Genomic DNA, 23,904 nt, shown 5'->3' with positions numbered 1-23,904 from the left:
TCTTCTTTGCTTTTCAAAAATATTGATTAGATCACTTGCACCAGCGTGGTATTTTATTTTGTAACTACTGGCACTTGTTTGAAGGCTCTTAAGCTTTCATATGACATAAATCTTAACTAATTCACATACCCTTCTGTTTAAATTTGAACTTTAGCTTAATTTAGGTTATTTCACTTTCATTTTTAGAAATGTAGGGATTAAATGCAATTTCCCCCCCAAGGAATGACTTTAAATGTCATCTTGTGCAACAGCCTGTCTGAATGTGTTTTAGTTCTCACAGTTTTTTACATGTGTAAAGTTTCTCTCTCCAGCCACACTGAACTTAACGTGCTCTCTGTCTCACCCGCAGCGCACCTGTTACCTCCGCGGAGTGCAAGACCATGATCCCTCCGGGAGACTGCATGTACGCGGGCAGAAAGAGGAGGAAGCCCATCCAAAAGCAGTTAAGGAGCGCTGCTGTTTATTTTGTTCAATCAGTGCCTGCTGACAAGTGTTTGCTAATGTGCACTCTCAATCACGATGTGGTACATTAAAGAGTGACTAAATTCTAATCAATCACAGGAAGTTAGTGAGTCAGCAACTTGAAAGTGTGAAAATAACAGTATAAGTCCTGAATAAGATGTTATAATCAATTAATTATCAGTCTGACACTTATGATTATTTCTCTCAAACATACTATTAATAATATATCACTTATTTATAAGTCATTATCAAGTGGTTTTTATAAGTGTGTTTTTGTATTATTGGCACTGTAGTTAAGTTTTTTTTAAATTTATTTATTTATTTTTTTAACTTTGCATGTACGTCCTTACCCGCAGGAATAGGAGTCAAAGTGTGCGTTAGGTTGCTGATGGTGTTTTAGGCAGTCCACAGTTTCTGATGCAGATTTTTTTGGACGGTCTTGTCAGCTGTTGTCATGAATAGTGGATCGTGGCTTATATAAGATTTTGAAGAGGGAAGTGGTAATTTAACAAGGCCTGTGGCATTTATAAAGTTTTCATGTTTTACCCTGCTTCTGCTGCTGAGCTGAGGAGGAAAGCTTTGCCACATCAAGTTGATACTGTATGTGCTCGGGGTAGAAAAATACTCCAGAAATTGTAGTTTGGCAGTTGTGCCACTGGACAATTTGGGATTTTGAGGTATAATTCAGGAGCTTCAGTTAATCATTGGTGTTTCTTTTCCTTTTTTCTTAAATATTGCTGGACTTGCAAGTGAATTAAACTTTTGTTGAGCTGAATAATCCGATCAAGACATTCACATGCATTCCTTTCTATATTTTTGTAAAAGTATTCTGTGTCTGCGGAGATGAACAGAAACACTCAGCTGTGGAAACCGGAGCTGACTATTACATATGCGGATCATGTTAAGTTCAGATGGTGAAGCTGTGGTACACCTTACTAAAATACACAAATACCTCTGTGCCTGAAGAGCATTTTGCATTCTCTGCGGCACAGAAGAGGAAAGTGCAATATGTCCGAGACTGTTAACATCAGGAGTTGCAGAGAAGAACGGGACAGCAACAGAAGATATTGGTACAGAACAGGACTTATAAAAGATATTTTTCAGCGAGATAATGTTGGCATGGCAGAGCTCTTAACTCCTTTGTTTTGTTTTGTTTTGTTGAGAAGTAATGAGTCAAACTGACAAATAAAGAAATTTGTCATTGGGGGAAACACAAATCAGTGTGGTGCTTGGTGTGCTGGGGAAGGCTGAGTCAAAAGGAAATACAGCTGAAGGACATAGGGACTTGTGCAAAGTGTGGTTTTTCTGTCATATGTTTTTACTTGGGTTCGCTATAAAACCAGAGTAACACAAAACATGATATCGTAATTTGTATCATAACAACAAGGAAAAAAGTATGAAGCAAAATTGGGAGATTGCTATTTCTGTCTTACTTTAAAAGTTTGGTGCCCTATTTTTCCAACTGATCTAGAATGAAGGATCTTAGCCAGAGTTTTGAATTTAAAAAATGTGTATGACTGATAATTAATATGATCTTTTAGACCAAGACTGCCGACTGTAAGCTTTATAAGCCTGTGTCATGAAGTGCAGATGAGTTTTAGACTAACTTTGCCATTAACAGTAGCATGACTCCAACAAGTGAAACTAAACAAGTTAATCCTGCTGCTTTCACTTACTGCCTGCTGAGGAGCTTCTCTGCGTGTCTCTGCACTGAGAAAAAATTATTTAAATGAGGCCATTTAGCTAAATGATACTTATATCACAGCTGAGTGCATGACCTCTGTCCTCACACACACGTCCGACCCCGTCTATCTGTCTCTCCTCTGCCCGTCTCATCATCAGGAAGCCGTCTTCTGCCAATGAGAAAACCAACCCGTCCAAGCGGCACAGGGACAGGCTGAATGCTGAGCTGGACCGGCTGGCCAGCCTGCTGCCGTTCCCCCCGGATGTCATCTCCAAGCTGGACAAACTGTCCGTGCTGCGCCTCGCAGTCTCCTACCTCCGCGTCAAGAGTTTCTTCCAAGGTAAAGGTCGAGAGATGACATTTGTAGTGGAAGGTGGAAGGGCTGGGGGAAATTCAGTGTATTTGTGTGTGTGTATGTGTGTGTTTTTCTTTGAGTTCGTATGAAGTTGTTGAGTTGAGATGGGTTTGACTAATATGGGGTTGGTAATTGAATATCTGCTGCTACATTGGCAAATACGTTATTATTGTCCACCTGTGACATGTATTTATTATACAATTCACCCACTGTAACAAATGTAAATTAATTCTAAGTTAATTACGCAAAGTAGGTTTAAGTATGCAAAAATATTTTACCTATAATAGTGGTAGTCATGTGTAGTTGTAGCAGTAATATCCTGGTTTCAGGAAATAAGAAACATGAATACTATTGTGATATATTTAGGAAATTGTTACTTTAAAGATTAAGATGGTTAAGATCATTTCAAAAATATTTCCTTTTAAAAGCTGAAAACAATCTTGCTCATATGAGTCAAACCCTTGTGCTGAATGATGTTCAGGATTCAGGCTGGTGTGTGTAATGGTCAGAGACACATAAGTGAGATTGTGTATAAGAGATTATACACAGTATATTAATTTTTGTTGCTTATATCTGCACTCATTCTATCATTTGTCAGTAGTGCATCAGGGTGACACCTCCCAATCATCTCAAATACAATTTAAGCAAAAAATTGAAGTCTGATTATGTGCCTGATGCGTCATTTTAAACTAGAATAACCTGAGTCATGAACTTGAAATTTTTGTCTTTTGGCCTCATGTGTGAAAAACCCCCAGGCGCCATGACATGAACTGAGATAAGAGATGCAATACACATCCCCGTTTGCATTATAATAGGTGAACTCTTGGATATTGGAGAGAATCTCTCTCATTCTCCTGTGTTGCTCCCTGTAGATATGAGGCACTGTTTGTCTATTCCCCCATCCCAAATCCTCATCATCCCTTTGTGTCTTGTAGTCACATGTTATTAAAAGGTATATTGAGGCACGCTCTTGTTTTCCCACCATTCACCGAACGCCTCCCTTCCTCTCCTCTGCTCGTGTTGCTCCACAATCCACTTCAAATATTCATGGGCCGCTTCAGAACGGATTGCGTTGCCGGTGGCCTCAGCGGCTGCCTTATCAACTCAGGACGCGCAGCTGGATGCGACAGCTCTAAAGACAAGAGGTAGTGTTTTTTTATTTAGGAGAAAAAGCATCTTCCCTCTGTCTTGGCAGGGAAAATTCTCGTAAGTAGAGGATGAGGGGAAAGGGAGGGCAGCAGAGAGGAAGCACTGCCTTTGTTGTCCTGGGGGCTGAAAGAAAGTCCTGTTTTCTTGGAGAAGTTGGGATTTACAGGAAAGTTTTGTAGCCATCTCCTCTTCAACACATGTGGTTCCCCTCTTTCACCTTCTCCTCCTCTGATCCTTGCAGTACCCTTAATCTCCATCATCCGCTGCCTTGGCTTGGCATGGCACCCAACAGCTGGCATCCTGTTGGCCTGAGTCATGCAATTTTAGACACACACACACACTCACATACACACACACACACACACACAATTAGTTGTTTTACCCTGAATGCTCACTTAGCTTAGCCATCACGGAAAGTAGCAGCACAGGTGCTAATCGGACTTATTAAAGGTGCCTTTTCAGGATAAGGGATCACGCAGAGATAAAGACAGCAACCGCTGCCAACGTGAGGAGCGGTGCTGAGGAGTGTCAGTGCGAAGCGAGAGCTGAGATGGCCCCCCTCCCTATTGGAAAATGGAGGCTCAGTCATGTGTGTGAAACAGCTAACAGTGTTGAAAGGTGTGTTGAAATGAGTGGTTATGTTTCTAATAGCTTTCTGTGCACACTTTTCAAAGTTACGTGAAGTGTTTGGGCACTAGTGCTAACAGTAAAGGTTGTATTCATCAGGAATTATTTTAGGATCTTCTATTTTTAACTTCTCCAACATGCATTAATGCTCTGTTTGTTTGCTCCACCTCTGCTGGATGCCTGTTATATCAGTGGCAGTACTGACCGGCTTAGCTGCCTTTTGATGCTACACTAATAAGATTAATCAGAGTGGAACATGAGGGATTTTGGCGCTGCATACATCTGTGATCTCTGCCCTCCCTCTCTTTGGTCAGCTCACTCGCCTTGAATGGTTGCAGTTTTTCCACTGATATTTAAACATGGAGCGTGGCCAGAGCCTTTCCAGATAAATCTAAGATGAGCAGCACAAGTACGCATCCACATCCTTCCTGTGGTTTGGAACAACAGTCATAATCTGCTCTTTTTGTTTCTTCTTCTTCTTCTTTTTAGCAGTGAGTCATTCACTGAAACCATGCTACGAAACCAAGAAACCTGCAACCTTAAGTTTCATTTGCATTTAAAAATTGTCTTCTAGAGGAGGATTTTTCCACTTATAATGATGCAGTTCTCTTTTTTGTCCACTGGGGGGACTGTGTGAAATGGCTCCTGAGTTATGGCTGATGTGTAGTTCAGTTCGTTTTGATCAAGAGGTTATGGGATTTGGCTACAGGTTGTTTTATGTAATTAAAGGACCGTTATGAGAATATCATGTGTTACAAGGCTTAGAGACAGAGAAGAAGAAGTAGTAGCAGGTGGTTTAGGAAGCATGCTCACATACTACCTGTTGTCTGTGTTGCGTGACTGCTCAAGGGTGGAGCCCAGTGAACAGTGTGTACCTATGCACTTTATGCAAATATACCCCTAGGCTGTGCGTGTCAGCGTGCCCGCCTGTGTGTGTATGTGTAAATAAAAACTGACATCAAACAGATTCTCTTCAGCCACTTTCCCTTATTCATCATATTTCATGAGATTCAGTTGTGAAGTGTTCACATGCACAATGAGACGTATCACCTGAGATGGCTCTATTTGCTTTTTGACACGCCACCCCAGCAGAAAAAATAGAAACAATTTGACATTGATTGAAGAAATTTAGTTCCTGTTTTTAGTAGAGCTGCAATGACTAATTGATTAATAGATTAGTTGTCAACTATGACATTAATCACCACCTATTTTGATAATCAATAAATCATTTGACTCAAATTCAGTTTAAATTTAAATGTGTCAGATTCTCTGATTTCAGCTTTTCAAATTTGTTATTTTTACCATTTTCTAACATTTTAATGGCCAAACAACTGATCAGGTAATTGAGCAAATGATTGACAGATTGAACGACTATGAAAATAATTGTTAGTTGCAGCTCTACTTTGTATATAATTTTATTAAAGTAAAGTACAGATTTTTATTTTGAAATTGACAGTCCCACTCACACTTGAACACATACCCGAGGACTTTAAGCTCTTTGCAAAGGTGTATTGTTGAGAGGACACAATGGAAATACAGTTAATCAAGTTTAAGTATGCCATGGCGCAGGTAAAGCATGTCGAGGCCAGTGAAAGTGGGCCGCAAGTCCAGAGGGGCAAACCACCCCTTAAAAAATAATGACAATAATATAAAAAATCCAAATCATCAGCTCGTAGCCTACAGGCTGTGTACAGGCTCTTTGTCCCATGTTTTAATTTTTATTTTAGGTCAGGATATCTATATTTCAGCATTTTTAGGCCTTTTCCTCCAGCGAGTAGGTCCATGTGAGTATCTGTGTGAGTGTGTGTGCGTGTGTGTGTGTTGACAGTCAGCAGGCTGTAATTCCCTTCTCTTCCATGTTAGGCCTCTGCCCTCACTGTAATTGCTGAGCTTGTTAAATATTTACCCTAAGGATTAACTATCCCTCCTCCTTTGTCTTTCTGCCCCGATTGCTTTTAATTCTCCCCCGGTGTGTGTGTGTGTGTGTGTGTAAGTGTGTGTGTGTTTTCTGTTTTGGAGTCCTGATTGTGTTTCGCTGCTGTTTATCTCATTATTTGAAACTCGAATTTTGCTTTGTTTTTCGAAAAACGTACTCAGGTTATGAGCATACTTTTGGAGTGGATCAGGTAATTAAAGTAAAACCTTTAAGGGAAAGATCTCTTTTTAATTAACTTATATTTTTGCTGAGATGCAGAGAGGGGCTTGTTTTTCTGTATTTAAAAGCAATCATGATACCTCAAGCAACAGATGAGGAGTCATTAATTTGATTCAAGGAAATGTGACATGCACCCTCATGCTCATCAATCACCTTTTCCTTTCTCTCCTCCTCTTTTCCCTCTTATCCCGTGTTCCTAATATGAATTGAAATGGGCTCTAACAAGAGCAGAAGGCAGCAAGGCTTGTGATGAGAATCAGATGGGAGTTATAAGGCAGAGGGGCTTGGAGACCACATAATAAAGGACAGACCCCTCTCCCTAATGTTCAGGCTATATTGCACTGCTACAGGCTAGATATAAGTTGATGTAATTCATGCTAATGCATTAACATTAGCTGCCGGCATGATATGTGTCTCAATAAATCTAAAGCAATGTTGGCGCCGCTTTTGTGGGCTTTGTTTTTGTGTAATGTGGTCACATTTTAGAAAAAGTTCATGATAAAACATGTAAGCTTATGGATTGGGTTCCTTGGTGGCTGTTTTTGCCGTGTGATGAGCTGGTTCTGGTGAGGTGTGACAGAGGATTATTTTGACAGGTCTCGACATTTGTGGCACTGCGATCAGATTCCCCATCACACCCTTGGGAAAAAATACAGCACCGACACTAATCCCTATATATGTCTCATTGCACATATCCACCTCTATCTGTCCTCACTATCATGTGGACCTTTAAACTACATTGTGTTTCTGATTTTTGCATGTTTAATGTTTTTCAGTTATTGCCCCAATTTCATTCAAGTTTTTTTTCAAGCGGGCGTTTTTGTTGTCTGTGGAAAAATTCTGTGACCAACATCAAGTTTCAGTGGTTTTACTAAACACCTCAAGATCCTGCACAACCCCCCTTAAAAAGGTGGACAAGCTTTCTTGTATTTAGTGTTGTTTTGATACTTGTGGAGGAATCTGCCTTATTGTTGCTTGTTTCAAGATATTGTAAAACTACATTATAGAAAGTATCGCACCTTCATAGACAGTTTTTATTTCAACAAACATTCATGACTCTTGTTTGGCTTTTGGCATATGTATATATCTGTTATGCAAAAATAATAGCCTGCTATTATACTTTATTTTTCTTGTTTGTGATTTATTAACATGTATAAACGGCATGAAAATCACACATATGGTGCACAAAACTGTCAAAACCAAACAAATAACTGCAATATCGTTTCTGGCGGTTCTTCTGACCTTATTCCTAATTTTAACAAAAATGACAAGAAGATAATGTAGCAGGGAGAATTATTAATAGACATCAAAACAGAGTACAGTAGGTTAGAAAAAGGAAAAAGGGGGTGCAATTAAATAGAAAAATATCTCAATTAATACAGCACACAAATAAATAAATAAAACAACACTGATAGAGGAGAAGAGGGGAAAAAATGGGTTCCAAACCCGCAGCTCATTAAGTCAAATACCCACTTATTATGAGTAGGTGCATGACTGGATTTATCAAAGAGAATCAACAGTCTAGCAGCTATTAGAGTAGAGAAGGCAGGGGCAACTCTATGGAGGCTTGACAGTTTCAAGTTTTTTGGGGAGAAGCCAAAAAGTGCAACAAGTGTGCACGGATTGATTACTGAGCCCAGACGGAGACTGTCTGCTGTCATTTCACAGTGGCAGCTGTGTCGCCACTTTCAGTCGGGTTGAAAAAGTTTGTGCTGTTCTTTGGAATATTACAAGTACTATTTCTAGAATTGATCACGGAAATAAACTTTATCTAAAAAAAAATCTGTTCATTGAGCAAGGTAACTTTTAAAGGGAGATCATTTGCTTAACTATTTAGTTGAGGACCTTGCGTTTGTTTTTATTATCTCTAAGCTCAATCTGATGATCATCCCTGAGTGGGACAAACAAGCAGATGAAATAAAAAAAAATCTTGTTGCTCTAACTAGCAACAACACTGAAATCAACACCAAAACTCCTGTTAAAAACACACAATTGCCAACCATCTTTATGACTTGTACTGCTTTGCTTTCAGTAAATCATCTGCCCTGAAACTCATCAATTCTTGCAATGCATCATAACAACCCCTAAAGTTACCACCAAAACAAATCTCATGGCCAAATATAAATGTCTGCGGTGTAAATCTATCCACATCACATCAAGGTGTATTTATAAGTGTGTGTGTGTGTCTGGAAGCCCTCAATTAAAGCCCCACCTTCTCTCATAACTGTCAGTCCAGTCAGGGTGTTGACAGCGTATGGGAACACACACACATAGACGCCCACAAATATGATGAGAGATGTGAGTGCAAGTAAACCTATCCATGCCAAGTTTGGTAACTTGAAATGCTGATGCCAATACGACAGTGATCAGTGTTTAGATCTGCGTCTGTGTTGCTAATCTCCAAACTCGTGCCGGCTAGTTTCAGTACATGTGTTGTTGTCTGCCTCTAAATGCTGGCTGAGCTATAATAAAAGAGGAAGAGGAAGACCACAGAACCCTCAGACTCACGCCAGGCCTACGCCACCTGTGACGTCAACCAGCAGACAGGAGATGGTTTTGTAACCAATCAACCATCGTGCAATAGAGGAAGGACGGAACAAGACAAAAAGCAATCAGTCTAGATCTACAGTCTCATCTACAAATTTGAGGAGAATTTCACGGATGTAAGCCCCCTCTCTCCCTGACTATTTGGGTTAATCCTTTTCATGTCAAATCTGTATCAAGTCGAGTCAATACATTCCATTTTTGCAGAAAGAGGAAGCGCTGCAATGAGATAGCTGTTTATGAACGGAGTCTTTGCTGAAGGGGTGAAAATGTGTATCAGGTCACATTTTAGTCGGACTTTGTGTTTACTAAACTCTCAGTGACCCCACGCTTTTTTTTTTTCCTTCCCTATGCTCTGCAACCCAAAGGCAGACAAGCTGGGTAGGGCAGAGGCCAAGACAAATCAGCAAGCTGCCTGGAATATAAATGAAGTGAAAAGGTTTAGCAACAGAAAGGTCAAGATGTGGTCATTTCACTGTTGTTTACGGTTTTTAACAAAATGTCTTTGCTTTCGAAATTTCCAGTGAATTGCTGACTGCAGCCCACAGTTGTTCATATTCTTAAAGGCTACAGATTTAAGGGGATCTTTTAGCAGAAATTGAATATGATACTCAGAATGATCATTAATAATTATCAAAATTATGCTTTCATTAGTGTATAATAACCTGAAACTAAGAATTGTTGTGTTTTTGTTACTGGAGAAGAAGCCTTTTACATCTACAGAGAAAGTGGGTCCCCTATTCCCCATTTTGTTACCTTGTTTTTAGTCTTCACACAACATAAGATAAGAGTGTTATTGTCCCGAAGCCTATCCCAGCATGGGTGGCGGTTTGGGAAACAACCTTGACAGGATCATCACAGTAAACCTAAGAGCCATTGTTTAGATTATTATGAACATTGCATATTTGGACAGAGGGTAGAGTTAGCACCCTTATCAGTTCACAGTATTTGAACAGATGTCATGTCTATGTTGTGATAAGGCACTTGTTGAATGTAGGTTTCGCACTTATCCTGTTCTTGCAATAACGTGGACATTAAATATTACTCAAAACATTGAAATGATTTTTTAAAAAGAGTTGGAAATGAAGAAAGGTTTATTCAGTTTATATTTTACAGTGTTTTTAGCTACATTAGTGGTACGGCTCCGGTTGGTTGGTCTGTCCGTTGGTTCCTCCACCACTTTGGTCCAGACTGAAATATCTCAACAACTATTGGATGGATTGGCATCAAATTTGGTATGGCCATTCATTGTGCCCAGATGAAGAATCCTACTGATGTTGGTGATCACATGACATTTTTCCTTGTGAAATCATAAGGTCAACTTATTTGTTCAACACCTGCAAAACTAATGACAAACTCATCAGTCTCAGGTGTACCTTAGTGCTAATAAGCACATGTTTGCATGCTAACATGATAAACTAAGATGGTAAATATTATACCTGTTAAGCATCAGCATGTTAGTGTTCTCATTGTATCAGCAATTAGCTTAAAGCACCAGCCGTGCCTAAGTACAGCCTCATTAAGCTGTTAACATGGTTGTAGACTCCTGTTTACTGGCCATTTCATGAGAATCAAAAGAATTGTGGTTCTTTCAAGGACTCTATTAGCGTTGACCTGTGGCACTAGTATCACTGGTTGAGACTATATGCTGAGTACTTAACTGCACAGCTCATTAACCCATTTGTTTCATCTGTCTATACATTTTTTGAACTGGACACTCAAACTCACTGAAGGTCGAACCCTTTGACCTTTTCAGTCACCCCTGTTGTGTGACCCAATCACACTGTTAGCGGCACTATAGGAGACAGAAATCACCAGGAATCAGTTAAACTTCTTGGGTAATTAGTATCAACTTGACGAGCTGTGAATCGATGCTTACATGCTGATTTTTTGATGTCTTGGTTACGCTGGATGATTGCACATTTGAGTCCTCCAGCACGCAATGCATCAAAGCCCAAAGGATGCGGGGACTTCGACCCATCAGCCCATCATATCAGTTAAATCTCATATGTCACAACAAGCCTGGAGACATACAAGCGGACCTGCCAGCGTTGTTCTGGTGTTTGTGGCACGACATCTCCAGTTCACCCTGAGCTGTTACAAGCCTTTTACATTATGAGTAATAAAAGGTGATTCTGTGAATGACATATTTCTCTGAAATTGGGCAAAAGTGGCATTTGAGCTTTTTTTTTTTCTTGTAACCGGCAGGTCACATTCACACGTTTTCTCTTGACAGTTCATTAGATCATTTGACATAGCTTCTCATCGTGGTTCACATAAGTTTTAGTGATCACCATACACCGTTAAACCCGTATAAGATGTTGTGATGTGTATTGATTAAGAACATCCAGGGAGATAATGGATCTCTGACCCAATCTCTGTGTGTGTATACAGTGGAAGCAGAGACATTTTGCTTTTTTCTCTGTCTTTTCTTCCTTTTTCTTTTTTTCTTTGACCATGATGAACATTTCTACCTCATCCTCCTCCTTCTTTCTCCCCTCTTCCTCCCTATGGGGTTCTGCCCTTCTGTTTGTTTCACTGACCTCTGTGAAAGAAAATCACCTCTCATCTCCATGTGCTTCATGAAGAGTGCGTGATCAGGCTAAATGCCAGTGCTCAGGCTTTTCTCCTTCCTCTTTCCTCCACATGCGATGTCTGTAATTCCGTGCAACGAGTTCTATATACAAAGGTAGATGTATGGCCGCTTAATACACTTCCAGTGTAAATGTAAATGCGTTCTCACTGTTATGACTAACTTAATGCCAGTGCTCAGGGTCTTATAATTCTTTTGCTTTGTTTTGGCATGCAAAAAGCCCGTTCATTTTTTGTGAATGGGGTTAGACTGAAATAGGTTTATACGCCACAGTAACGTGGATACTTATAATGGCATTATTTGTTTTTCCAGTTGAAGTAAATCAACAAAAATTGAACACCTTTATATGCAATACTGCCTTGACTTTACCCAGAACCCATTGTAGAAAACTATGGGGTCAATAACCAATCAAACCCAAGGGAGGGTTGTATTGTCCCAATGTTAGTGTCACTTTAAAAAAAAAGTTGTACTATTTGTTTGTCACCTGTTATAATCTAGTAGCTCTTTAACTATGAATTCCTTAATCAAAGTGACACTAATAAAATGATTTAAGGTGGAATTACAGCTCCTTCAGGTAGGATGAGACCATTTTTATTGCTTTATCTCCTCAAGCTGTTCAGAAAACTCACACTAGTTGCTTGTATGTCGTAATTCAAATCTTGTTATATTTCCTTTGTTGTGGCTAACATGTAGTTATTATCCGCCCGATGATTCCATGCTAAATTGCACATTAGTTGCACGTCGGCTCATTCTCCCACCCTCCTGCATGTGTGTTCGCCCCCTCCGCAGCAATCAGCCACACAATAGCTGTTAACTAGTGCGACAGGCCAGCCATGCTAATCCCTTGTATGTGTCGAGAACCATGAATGGAGAAGCCGCCTTATGCATTTAGGATCCTCACAACTAACTCATTAGTTGCTTGAATCAAAGGCATGACACTGGCTTTGTCCCTGCCTGGCCTCTCGTGCCACAGACACTGAACTCGCTTGAGTGGAGTTGGACTCTGTTGGCCTGGGGCGCCAACAGAGCCCCCTGGGATCACAAAAGGCCATAAGTGAATTACTCAAATCAGTGCCGAGGGGGGCCCCCCGTTAGACGCTAACTGTAACAGCTAGTGGCGGCCGTGCAGCAATAGGAGGTGTGCTTGTGTGCAAGTTTGTGTGTGTGAACCAACGGGTAGAGTGTGTGTTGGAGTTTGAGTGAGTGTGAATAGACAGCCAGGACTCATGCAGGGGGAGCAGAAGCCTTTGTTGGCCCAACACTATTGTTGGAAGCTGTCTTGTGTAATTACTGCCACAGCTACTGCCTAGCGCGCCGCTCTGCCGGCACAGAGCGCAGAGGGACAGGGAGGGAAGCAACAAGCGCAGAGAAGCCCCTGGAGTTTAGGTTGATAATTATATTATGGAAGCACTTTAAGAATGCAGCGGTGCTACGAACCCTCCAAGCTGTTGTTTTACATAGTTTGTATTATCATGGAATTAGATTAGAAATCTCAAAAGCTGCTCTGAAGTCAAGTATATTTAAACTTCATGGTAATGTAATGTTATTGGCAGACATATTTGTTACTGCAAACATTTGTTCTGCTATTGGTTTGCAGTGTAGCTGCGCTATTTTTATAAGCACGCTACTCCAGCATGCTTAACCCCAACGACTCCCCTTTTGGCTTTAGATGAACTAATTTCACATTTCCAATTTATATTCATCCCCCCACACAACAAACAAATAGACTTTGTTGATCTCCATGCAAACATGCAATATGGCTCACAGATTCAGCACTGCCCAAAGCCACATGTTGAAAGCCCATTTGATAACTCATTAAGCCTCGGAACAGCCGTTTTTGTATTTGTTGTGACATGCGGCTACTTCTGCACAGAAACAGCTCCCTGAGTTTAGGAAAAAGTTTTATTTGTTGTGGGATCACTGAATTTGAGAAAACTGAATCCATTTAGCAACAATAAAGGAATGCATATGAATAAAGGTCTGGAATGTGGCCTTGATTGCAATTTTGCAATGTACAGCAGAACCAACCAAATCAGTAGCAGAGTCCAATAGTCAGACATTCTTATCGTGAAGCTTGTCTGTGTCCCTCCGTTGTCCTGTTTGCATGCTTTAGAGACAGAACACAATGAACCGATTGAAGATTCACTCCCCTGAACAGAACGTTGGCCGTCATCCTGGTGCAAATGGTCACCAGTTTCCTCCCAGTGAGCACCCAGGGCCTATTAGCTACAGCACAACCAATTTAACATGGCCACCCGCATAAAAAGCTCACTGGTGTCAGTAACGCGATCTGTTGATGGCTAAACCGAGCGAATGGAGAGGCTATTCACAGTGGCTGATGAATGAACTCAGTGACGCTGCCGCTCTGGCACGATGTGGATCAACATACCAAACCATTAACCAGCGAGTGAAAGGAGGAAATCACAAGACAGTGAGGAAGAAATTAAACAAACTGTGTCAATAAACTTGGTCAGTTTTCTGTGTCTGTATCACACAGTGGTGGAAGAAGTACTCAGATCTTCTACTTAAGTGAAAGCAGCAATACCACAGTGTAGAAATAGCATCAAAATATACTAAAATACTCAAGTATATGATTATGCAGATTTCAAAATGATGTTTATTATTAAATGGCAAAATTATTATGTATGTGTTTGTCACTTTCATAAAATTCCAATCAATATCCATCAATAAAGTTTGATTTTAATCTATAACATTACATCATAATTTATTTGTTGATTATATTTTGAACTAAATCTGTACCTAAAGTTGTCAAATAGATATAGTGAAGGAAAAAGTGCAATATTTGCCTCTGAATTGTAGCGAAGTAGATGTATAAAGTAGCAGAAAATGGAAGTACTAGAGTAAAGAGCAAGTACCTCAAAATTGTACTCAAGTACAGTACTTGTATACATCCCAATCCTCTCCCAACTTGTCTTACATAAATTTAACTTACACAGTCTGCAAATTCATCTGAATGCATCACGATCCTGAACTCTTAACATAGTAAGCTTGGCCACAAAAAAAATGACATATTGCTTTTACCTGCACACATTCACTGTATATTTAAATACCCACACTGCATTGAGTGATGGAATGAATGCAAGGAAATTAAGCGCATTCCTTTTATATGAGATATTACTGATAAGAATCAGGATTGTTCTCTGAAGACTTGCGTGGCTTCGTGACTCGTGTACTACATGTCATCAGCTGTCTATACGCTGGCTGCTCGGCCATACTGTACGTCAGACCGCTTGTTTTGTCTGTCACCTCCATTTATCTTAATTGAAGCATGCTTCAGTGTGCTACAGTGGCCAGGCCCGGTCCCTTCTGTTGTTCCCTAATGTAAATCGATATGTTTCCATGCGGTTGGAAAGATCACTAACCAAAGGTGGCATCTGACCCGATACAGCTCAATACGCTAACTACCGTCAGCCAGATGAGGTCCCCTTTCATCAGCATTTGATATGGCAAAACAGGAGCGCGTAACTCGCCCGAGTAAAAATAGTTCCTCAGATCATGTCATATAAAGTTAGGGTTATTTGGAGAAGCTCTGAGGGGGAGTTTCTTTTTTTCAATCTCAGACCTGGCATGTTGAAAATTCACCATACACATTTAACTGATACAGACCCAAAATATGTTAAAACAAAAAAATAAAAGCATGCATTTCAGCGAGAAAGGGGCCATAGTAAAGGCTAATTAAAGAGGACTAGAGAATGTGATGCAAGAGGGTGTTTAAAAGCGTTTGTGTGTTTTTATTGGTTGGCAGGCCTTAGCTGCACTCTGAGCACCCAGAGCAGTCTGAACTCTGAGTGAACTCCTGCTCTCATCCGAATTATTATCGAATGAGTGAGCCTGACAAAATATTTTTAGGACGGAGAGAGACGCAAGCAGAGGGTTCAGCAAGAGGGGGAGTCATTGAAGGCAACGTTACCTTATCACACACACATGCACGCACGCACACGCATACACACACACACACACACACACACACACACACACACACACACACACACACACACACATTTACTTGGGCACCACAAAGAAAGACAAAGCAGAGCCAAACGTCAGTTAACACAAGCAGGATGGTCTCTGACTTGACAGCGTCCAGGCACATTGTTTAAGGGCAACAGCTCTGCAGGGGCAAATGTCTCACCCAGGCAGCCAGGTATCAAGTGAGTCAAGATGATGAGTGTGTGTGTGTGTGTGTGTGTGTGTGTGCGTGCGTGCATGGAGAAGGAAAGAGAGGCTGTTGCGTGACTTGTGCTCGGCTCATCCCTTCAGCACCCCAGGCGTTATTTGTTAGCCAGGAGAAAGGAAGGTATATCTTAAGTGTTCAACAGTAAACAGAGCTACAACAGGGCCCTAATGCTCACTGGGATGTATTTGGGAGGTGTGCATTGGTGTGTGTGTGCATGTGTACATGGCCAAAAAAAATCATGGCAAGGCAAAGGATTTTGTCTTGTATCCCTCATGTATCAACCTCACTTGAAATGTCATCAAGTCATTAAGAAAAATGCCAGTGGGAAGTGATGATTTAACATCACTACACACGTATATATACACACACACAACAAAAAAGTTTGCCAAGATGCTATCGACTCATGATGACTCATTTCAGAAGCGTTTTCTTTATTTATAAATGTGCTGAAATTGTTAATTCAGCCGAAAAACTTGAAACCGGCCAAGTTGTCCTGATAAAAATTCCCTGGAAGATAAGTGTGGTTATTAGCCAACCTTTTCATTTTTTAGTGTGTGTGTTAGTGTGTGTGTGCATGCTTGATTGCAGGTCCCCTCTGGAGATTTTCACTAACATCACTAGCACCAGGCCCTCTGGGGGAGTTCATGGTAAAAGCTCTCTGAGGCTTTCTGAGTGGCTTAAACCGTAGTTTCAACTGATGAAAAAAAGAGTAAAAGATGTAGTGAGTGAATAATAGAGGAGAAGATTGCTATTTTTAAGTGATGTTTGCAGGCCTTTCTTGGGATAAGTTGTGGTTGTTTTGTCTGTTCATGACATTATTTGGTTTGAAAGCACTTGTAGTGAACTCTTGAAAACAGGAGATGCAACTATTCAATTAGATAACATTATAATAATATACTGTCACGTCCCGTTTATATATGAGTATAACAAAAAGTATATAATATAGGAGTGACTCCAAAACTGGCAATATAAATGCATTATAGTAGTAGAGATTAGTATATATGTCAACTGCGACTGTCATGCTGTTATTACCTCAGATGTCACCTAATTCGATCAAATGAAATTAAAATCTCTCGCCTGCTGCAGCCCAATTTACACACACACACACACACACACATACACACACTTTTAGAGGTTGTCAGAGTTACACTAGTGGGGCTGTGCTGACCTTTGAACTCCTTTTCATTGCTGACACTTTTAACTCTTGCAGTTCTCAGATCTTTTGCAGATCTACTGCTTTCAGTGCTTGCACTTCAGCCAACACTTCAACTGACATCATCTTTCAATTTATACTACATTCACCTGGCACTTATCTCTTTTTAGACTTTAACTATAGCTGACACATTCAACCCAATTTATCCACCACACTTCGGGTGGCATTTCAGCTACTTTCAGCGCTTGAACTTCAGCTGAATCTTCAACCTAGTTCAGCACTTTTACTTTAACTGACGCGTCAACTTCATTTAGCACTTAAATTTAAAATTTACCTTTAATCAGTGCCTACACTTAAGAGCTGCAGCGATTAGTCGATTGAAAGAAAATGAATTGCCAAATGTTTTGATTATCAATGAATTGTTTCAGTCATTTTTCCAGCAATTGTCAAACATTTGTTGGCTCCAGCTTTTTTAAATGAAAAGATTTTCTTTGTCATTGCTGACATTAAATGAAGAGTCTTTTGGTTTTGGACTGTTGGTTCGACAAATGAAGTGATTTGAAGACATCACTTGGGGCTATTTCATTTTTTCATTTTATAGACTAAAAATTAATCAATTCATCGTGAAAACAAATTGGAAGGTTAACCAATAATGAAAGTAATCTTTGCATCCTCTCCAGCTCCAACTTTGACTGATTCAGATTTTCAAACATTTTAAGCATTTCAATTGCAGCCTTTTCTGGTTACATATTGCCAAAATGCTCCAAAAATGTCCAAGATTTTGAATCTATATCTACCATGAGCATGGCAGGGCTGGTGTCTGTCACAGAGGTTTCTTTGTGTTTGTGACCTTATTAGAAATGATGCCACGGGCACCGACCCTCTGGACCTTTCAGGGACGAAAAAAAAAACACTGATCTAATGACTTATTCATCAGGCGCAAATGCACAACCTCTTAAAGATGGTACATGACAGAGAGCAAAGGGATCAAAACAGATCATCATATCAGGTGCAGGAGCTCATCGTGGCTAACGCAGCAAGATAAGTGAGCTCTATGCACAACACAGGCTGGAGGGATAGATACTGTGGTGTTTGAGATTCAGGAGTCAACTCAGAGGCAACATAGCGGATATTTGTAACAATAGGAAAAAGAAGAAGAAAAGGAAGAAGGAGGAGGGAGAGAGAGAAAGAACAGGAGAGAAAGAGAGAAGATGACAGGAAGAGGTGGTGAAGAGACGTGTCACACTCTGTTTCTGTCCCTGAGGATCGTGTTTAAATTGGCATGTTGCAGGGAGAGCACTGTTAGACTGAATTTAAACAGCTGCCGGCTTCACCCACAGCAACACACACACACGCTCACGCACACACACACACACACACACACACACACACACACACACACACACACACACACACACACACACACACACACACACACACACTGGGGCCCTCCCCTGCTCTAAGTTTGCGTGCGGAGCAGGGAATTTCTCCATGCTAATGTGCCAGGGTTTGTTTTCATCATCAAATTGCAAATGTTTTAAATATGCATCACACACGCATACACACACACACACACACACACACACACACACACACACACACACACACACACACACACACACACACACACACACACACACACACACACACACAACCACACTCACCCACATTTATCCAGTCAGGGCAGTGACAGTTTAATCCTTGTTTTCACACTGTGTCATCTGTCAAATATAGAGCTGGAAGTGGCTTCCACCCATGTTTATTTTTCATACACCACTCCCATAATTTTTCAATCATATTCGATCTCAGACGCAGTGCTTCTTGACCTGTAACGGATCACTATGCTTTCCCTGGCCGTGTCTCCAGATTAACACATGCAATGGCTTTTCACAGTGTGGGATAACAATTAGCTCGAGAACAGGGAGATTAAAGAGGGAGCTGAGTGGAGTCTTGGCATGTTTATATATCGACTGTGCGGCCCAGAATATAAAGCTTCCACATCTTAAGCCCTTAAACTGCATGTTACCACAAAAGCCATACAAAACAAGACATATGTTTTAAGAAGTCAATTAGAATAGCATTGATTAGTATAAATCTTTATTTCCTGAAAACGTACAGAAAATCAGCGAATGGGATGAGATTATTCTTGTTTTAAAAGTTGAAATGGATTTTTAATTTTTGTAAAGAACTACTTCTGTTGTCAAGATAGTGTGACAGTGCCCATGTCAAACAATTTTTTTCTATATAACCTCAATTTGCTTTGCATTAGCTAAAATGCACAAGACAAATCAAGTGTTGAACCAAAATTCTCAGCATGATTTGATGAATTAAATGTGATCAAATCATCACTCTGAAGCCTAACCCAGTTTCTCACTGTCAACAGTTAGCCCGGCCCATGCAGCAAACATTCTGACATTGAAAAGATGTTGATATGACAGCCTGCGCTGACTTTAAAAGCCAGTGTAAATATAGCAACAAAATCAAAACTCAGTCACATCCACTCATCGTCCATGGCTGCCACCTGCGTCATTTTGTGAAACCAGGACTTCGATATCTGTCTGATTTGAGTTCAAACAAGCTGTTTTCACACCGTGCTGTACCATCCTACTGTAAAAACTTTGGGTTTGCATGGGATGATGTTGAACTTTGCTACCCCTTGCATATAATACCGCCTGTCAAATGTTTGCTTGGAGGTTGTATTTGATTTTCTGGGGCAAAAAAACAGCAAATCTTGCCTTATGGATACGGATAACCTAGTTTAGAATGAAGGAGTGTGAAATACTTGTTCGCCCAAGGTTAAGAGCAGAGTCGGTGTGAAGTTCACTTATTGCTTATTACTCTATTGGAAGAGTCATTTCAGAACTCTTGCTTGTACTTTTCCATTACACCCCTCAAAATTACCCTCCTTTACCTTTAAAAACAGGGATAATTTCTTGTTTTCCCTCCCCAGAAAACCACAGTTGTTGTATGATGTCCAACGTTTTTGTCATCCTTTTTTCCTCAAAAACATAAATGTTGTGAAAGCACTTCCGCCAACTTCGTCTTGAATGTAGATAGTCATAGCTTTGGGTTAATTCCACTTCAATCATCTCAAAGAGGGGGTGATAACAAAGAACAGCTTTTTTAGCATAAAATTGAAGCAATGTTTGGTCCAAGTCCTACCATGAGTAATATGAGGGTAAACAACAAATCGCTGGAGACTCCTTCCTTGTGACTCATGAGCAACAAGTTCTCAGAAAGGAGAGAGAGAGAGAGAGAGAGAGGCTAAGGGAGGAGGGGAGGGGACCATAATAACATCATTGTGGCTGTTTGAAGTCGCATCAGGCCTATTTCCCAGATACTGTAAGTACAGGCTTTCTGCATGTCTACTGGCTTCTCGCCACTCAAAGGCCACATTCATGGAGGCGCTGCCGCCCTCACAGAGGGCAATTGGATCCACCGGATACCCTTCCCTTCTCACGCAATGTTGTGTAAACCCGGGGAAAATGACCTCAATATGTCCTAAACGAGTTAAGGATGAAGATGCCGCACCCGCTCACATGTCTCAGGCATGATAATGTGGTGATAGTTTTATAAATACCCTCTCTCATGCACACACAGAAGCAGCAAATACTGGTTGTCCTGTGTCTGTCGATGTTTCTCGCTTGAGCTGATGTGCTGTTGGATCCCTTTATAGGCTAACAGATCATCCGCACCATCTGTTCAGATTTGAATCCTTTGTCTTTCATGTTGGCTTAAACAAAAGAGTCATTTTATGGAAAACAAGTCGGGAATTGACTACAGAAATAGCGGGGCAGTCTCGCTTGAGAAAGTGTAAACTGATAATGATGAAATGTTTTTGTGATGAATCAGTAAAGAATAATAAAATAGTTTCCAGAGCAGCAGTACAGACTTATTCCTCCTCTCTTTATAAATTGTAGCTTTGCCCTCTTCTGTGTTTGTCCTCCTGCGGCTTTATTGGAAAATTGATTTATCATCTCAGCGGGACAAACCTAGTTAAATAAAGTTGGACCCATTAAAGTTTAATTAATGTCATTCGAGTTAACCCCACATAAATCAGCTATGGTAAATATCACAGTGCAACGTAAACCGATCACAAATGTACCACCATTTTTTTCAATTTCCCTATTATTATTTGGATTTTTAATGTTTTCTTGATCTGTCACTTTCAATGTCATTCTGTTCAGATGTCAAGGAAATTGTGTATATGTTTAAAGCTTGTTTAGCCATCTCTGAGCTTGGTAACCTTCCATTTAATCCTTCTTCTCATTTGGTGCCACCACTCCTCGACCTGGAGGCCTGGACAACCTCAACCTGACTCAGCCGGGTGTGGCTTCAGCCTGCCTCCCACTCTCTATCTCTCACTCACTTTTCATTGTTTTTATCTCAGCGTCTAAAACATGCTGATGCCTTATTATATGGTGCTTTACTTCCCTTGTCTATCCACTTCATGCCATCCTGCTCCCATTCTCACTTTACCTTAAATAAGCATAGCAACTACTGAACAAGATGGCTCTTGCAATGAGGTCAACATGACACACAAAGAATGATAACACCATGAATGATTTTAACACAGTGCTGTGTTCTCGAGAGGTGGATGGGGGTTGCAAAAGGCAGAAAGGAGGCATAAAATAGGAGAGAAGCTCTGTTGCATAATTCATTGGGCCATCACAATACCAATTCTTCATTCATCCATCCTTGGACCAGCATCTTTGTTAAAATGTCAGATGGGCCAATTCATGTAGAAAACGCTCCCACTTGACCTAATTGGCAGAGCCAAATGATCGCTGATGAGGCCAATGCTGCTGTGGTGGACAATTAAGTATGATTCAGATTTTCCAGAAAAATGATCCTGGTTGTTTTGTTGAAAGATTGCATATGATTGACTCTATTTGTGTTGTTCAACATTTGCAGGATTCTTAGAAATTACTAAAAGGACAGAAGATTACAGAGATTACAGCCTGTCTGTACAGCTAATAGATTCTCTTGTAACACCTCCCATGTTTTTAGTCAGCAGCTGGATGGATAGCAGAGTCAAAACACCTGCCAAAAGCCTTCAGGCCTGAGCCTTTTCTCTTGGCAAGCCTCTCCTCCCTGCTACTTCAAGTCCTTCTCCTTCTCATGCAATCTCTCCGGGGCCAAATTCTCAGTCAATTTCCAGGCCATATTGAGGCTGTTTTGTGGCCTCCCCCTCCCCTGCTGGTGATGTCATGACAAAAAACACAAACTGAGATTTGATGAGCTGGAAAATCTCATTCCAGCTTGTAAAGAATTATTGTCCACTCTGTGTAGAGTAAGTGTCAAACTGTCAGCTTGGATTATACAGCTAGAGTGCAGGTAATGATATTTGAAATCAACAAGGTTTTGCTGTGTTCATACAAGTATACAATACATCTGTGCATTTACACTGTTTGGGCATATGTTTGTATGCAACAAATGAATATTGTTGAGGTTGCTCTTACATAAGCTACAAACGTAGGCATGCACAGCTTGTTTGCAACCTGTAATTACTTAACCCAATGTCACTTCAACTTCAACGTACTTATATATATAAGTTATTTGGAGTTACTACAGTAAACAAAAAGCCATGATCATGACTAGCATATCCATTCCGTAGTATGTAGTAATGATTTGCAATCAATACATATTTGTAATTTTTGATAAACTGAATGTCCAAATAGCCTATAAAAAGATACGTAGCTAAAGGTTTATGCGAGAATGAAATAACAGTCATTTATCATGTGTAAACTAAGGTTGGTCTTAAAGTATCCATCATCTGCATATTATAAGGCTCCTGGTTATAAAACTAGTCAACATGGAAAATTAAAAAGTCAGCTGGAGACACATTTTCAACTAACTCTACTTACGTAAATGACAGAATAGGTCGATAGCCAGTGACTCCCAAAATGATATGAATGTCGGAGAGTACCAGCGACAAGTGTTTTGAAATGGTCCCGGTTTGGTTAGGTTTAGGCCACAAAACTACTTAGGTTTAGGAAAGGTCACAGTTCAGGTCAAAATTAGTATGTTAGTTATGAAAGTTTGAGAAGCATTTGAGAACAGAAAGCAGGACAGGTTTAGCAACAGCCACTAAGGGGTGCGGGACTTAGTGGACAGTCAATAAAAGACTAATTGTCTACGACTGCCCATTTGTGTCCTGTTAATCATTTCAGCGTATGGTCCAGTGAAAAATACAAGAACCATGGGTACCAAACAGGATGTGATGGCTTTTTTTTTTTTTTTTTGCACATTGTCTCAACATCACTGTCAGTTAATATTGGTTTCAGGTCTCGGACACATACTTCATATGTAAGAAGACGTCCAACAAAACCAGACCTTTGTAGGAATTTGCAAGCATTTTAGAAGCCAGCATTGTGAATGATCCCTTTGTCTCTCTCTCTCTTCCTAAACCTGTATAAATCACTGACACTCACTTTCTCTCTGCCCGCTGTCTTTTCCTCTGGTTCCCTGTCATCCCCAGTTACTCAATATACCTCCTTGGGCTATCCTGGTTGTAGAAAGGTGATGAGAGGATAGAGAGGTGTTGGTAGAGGCAACGAGACAGAGACAAGAGGACAGGACAATGTGAAGCTCTGTCTTCTGGATGCTGGAAGAATTCAACTGCTCCTCATGGCCATCACTATGTCGCACACAGAGAAGTGAAGTTCTACACATAAAAATCCCTTCACTGATCTTTGCATGCATTGCTGTGACTCTCACCTGTATTAGCAAGTGGCATCATTAAATTAGGCTTACATGTGGTTATGAGGTAAAGGCAACAACTGCTTCATGAGTATGCACCAACCACATGAAGAAATCGTTCTTATGAATCCCCTGAAGCAGAGCGTTACCAGAACAGGCGTATCACCGCTGTAGTTAATCTGCATGCTAGAATAAATATAAAATTTTCGATTATGATTAAAGTTTCAGGTTTAACCTGAAAATCGTCTCTAGCCTGCGTTGCATTTCCACTCTGCAGCCACA

At 40.5% G+C, this 23,904-nt stretch overlaps 1 protein-coding gene across 1 annotated transcript in view; it reads left to right on the top strand.

Annotated features, from left to right (window-relative positions):
* The first annotated feature begins 380 nt into the window (after window positions 1-380).
* Window positions 381-23,904, top strand: part of LOC141014664 (uncharacterized) — a 69,744-nt gene continuing 46,220 nt past the window's right edge. Inside the window, exons 1-2 of the mRNA XM_073488549.1 lie at window positions 381-442; window positions 2,305-2,486. Of these exons, the coding sequence (XP_073344650.1) occupies window positions 381-442; window positions 2,305-2,486 (244 nt within the window). The remainder of the gene's footprint in view (window positions 443-2,304; window positions 2,487-23,904) is intronic.

This window comes from Pagrus major, chromosome 19 (assembly GCF_040436345.1).
Source record: "Pagrus major chromosome 19, Pma_NU_1.0".
NCBI classification, from domain to species: domain Eukaryota; kingdom Metazoa; phylum Chordata; class Actinopteri; order Spariformes; family Sparidae; genus Pagrus; species Pagrus major.
This window is presented reverse-complemented; position numbering and strand designations above follow the sequence as displayed.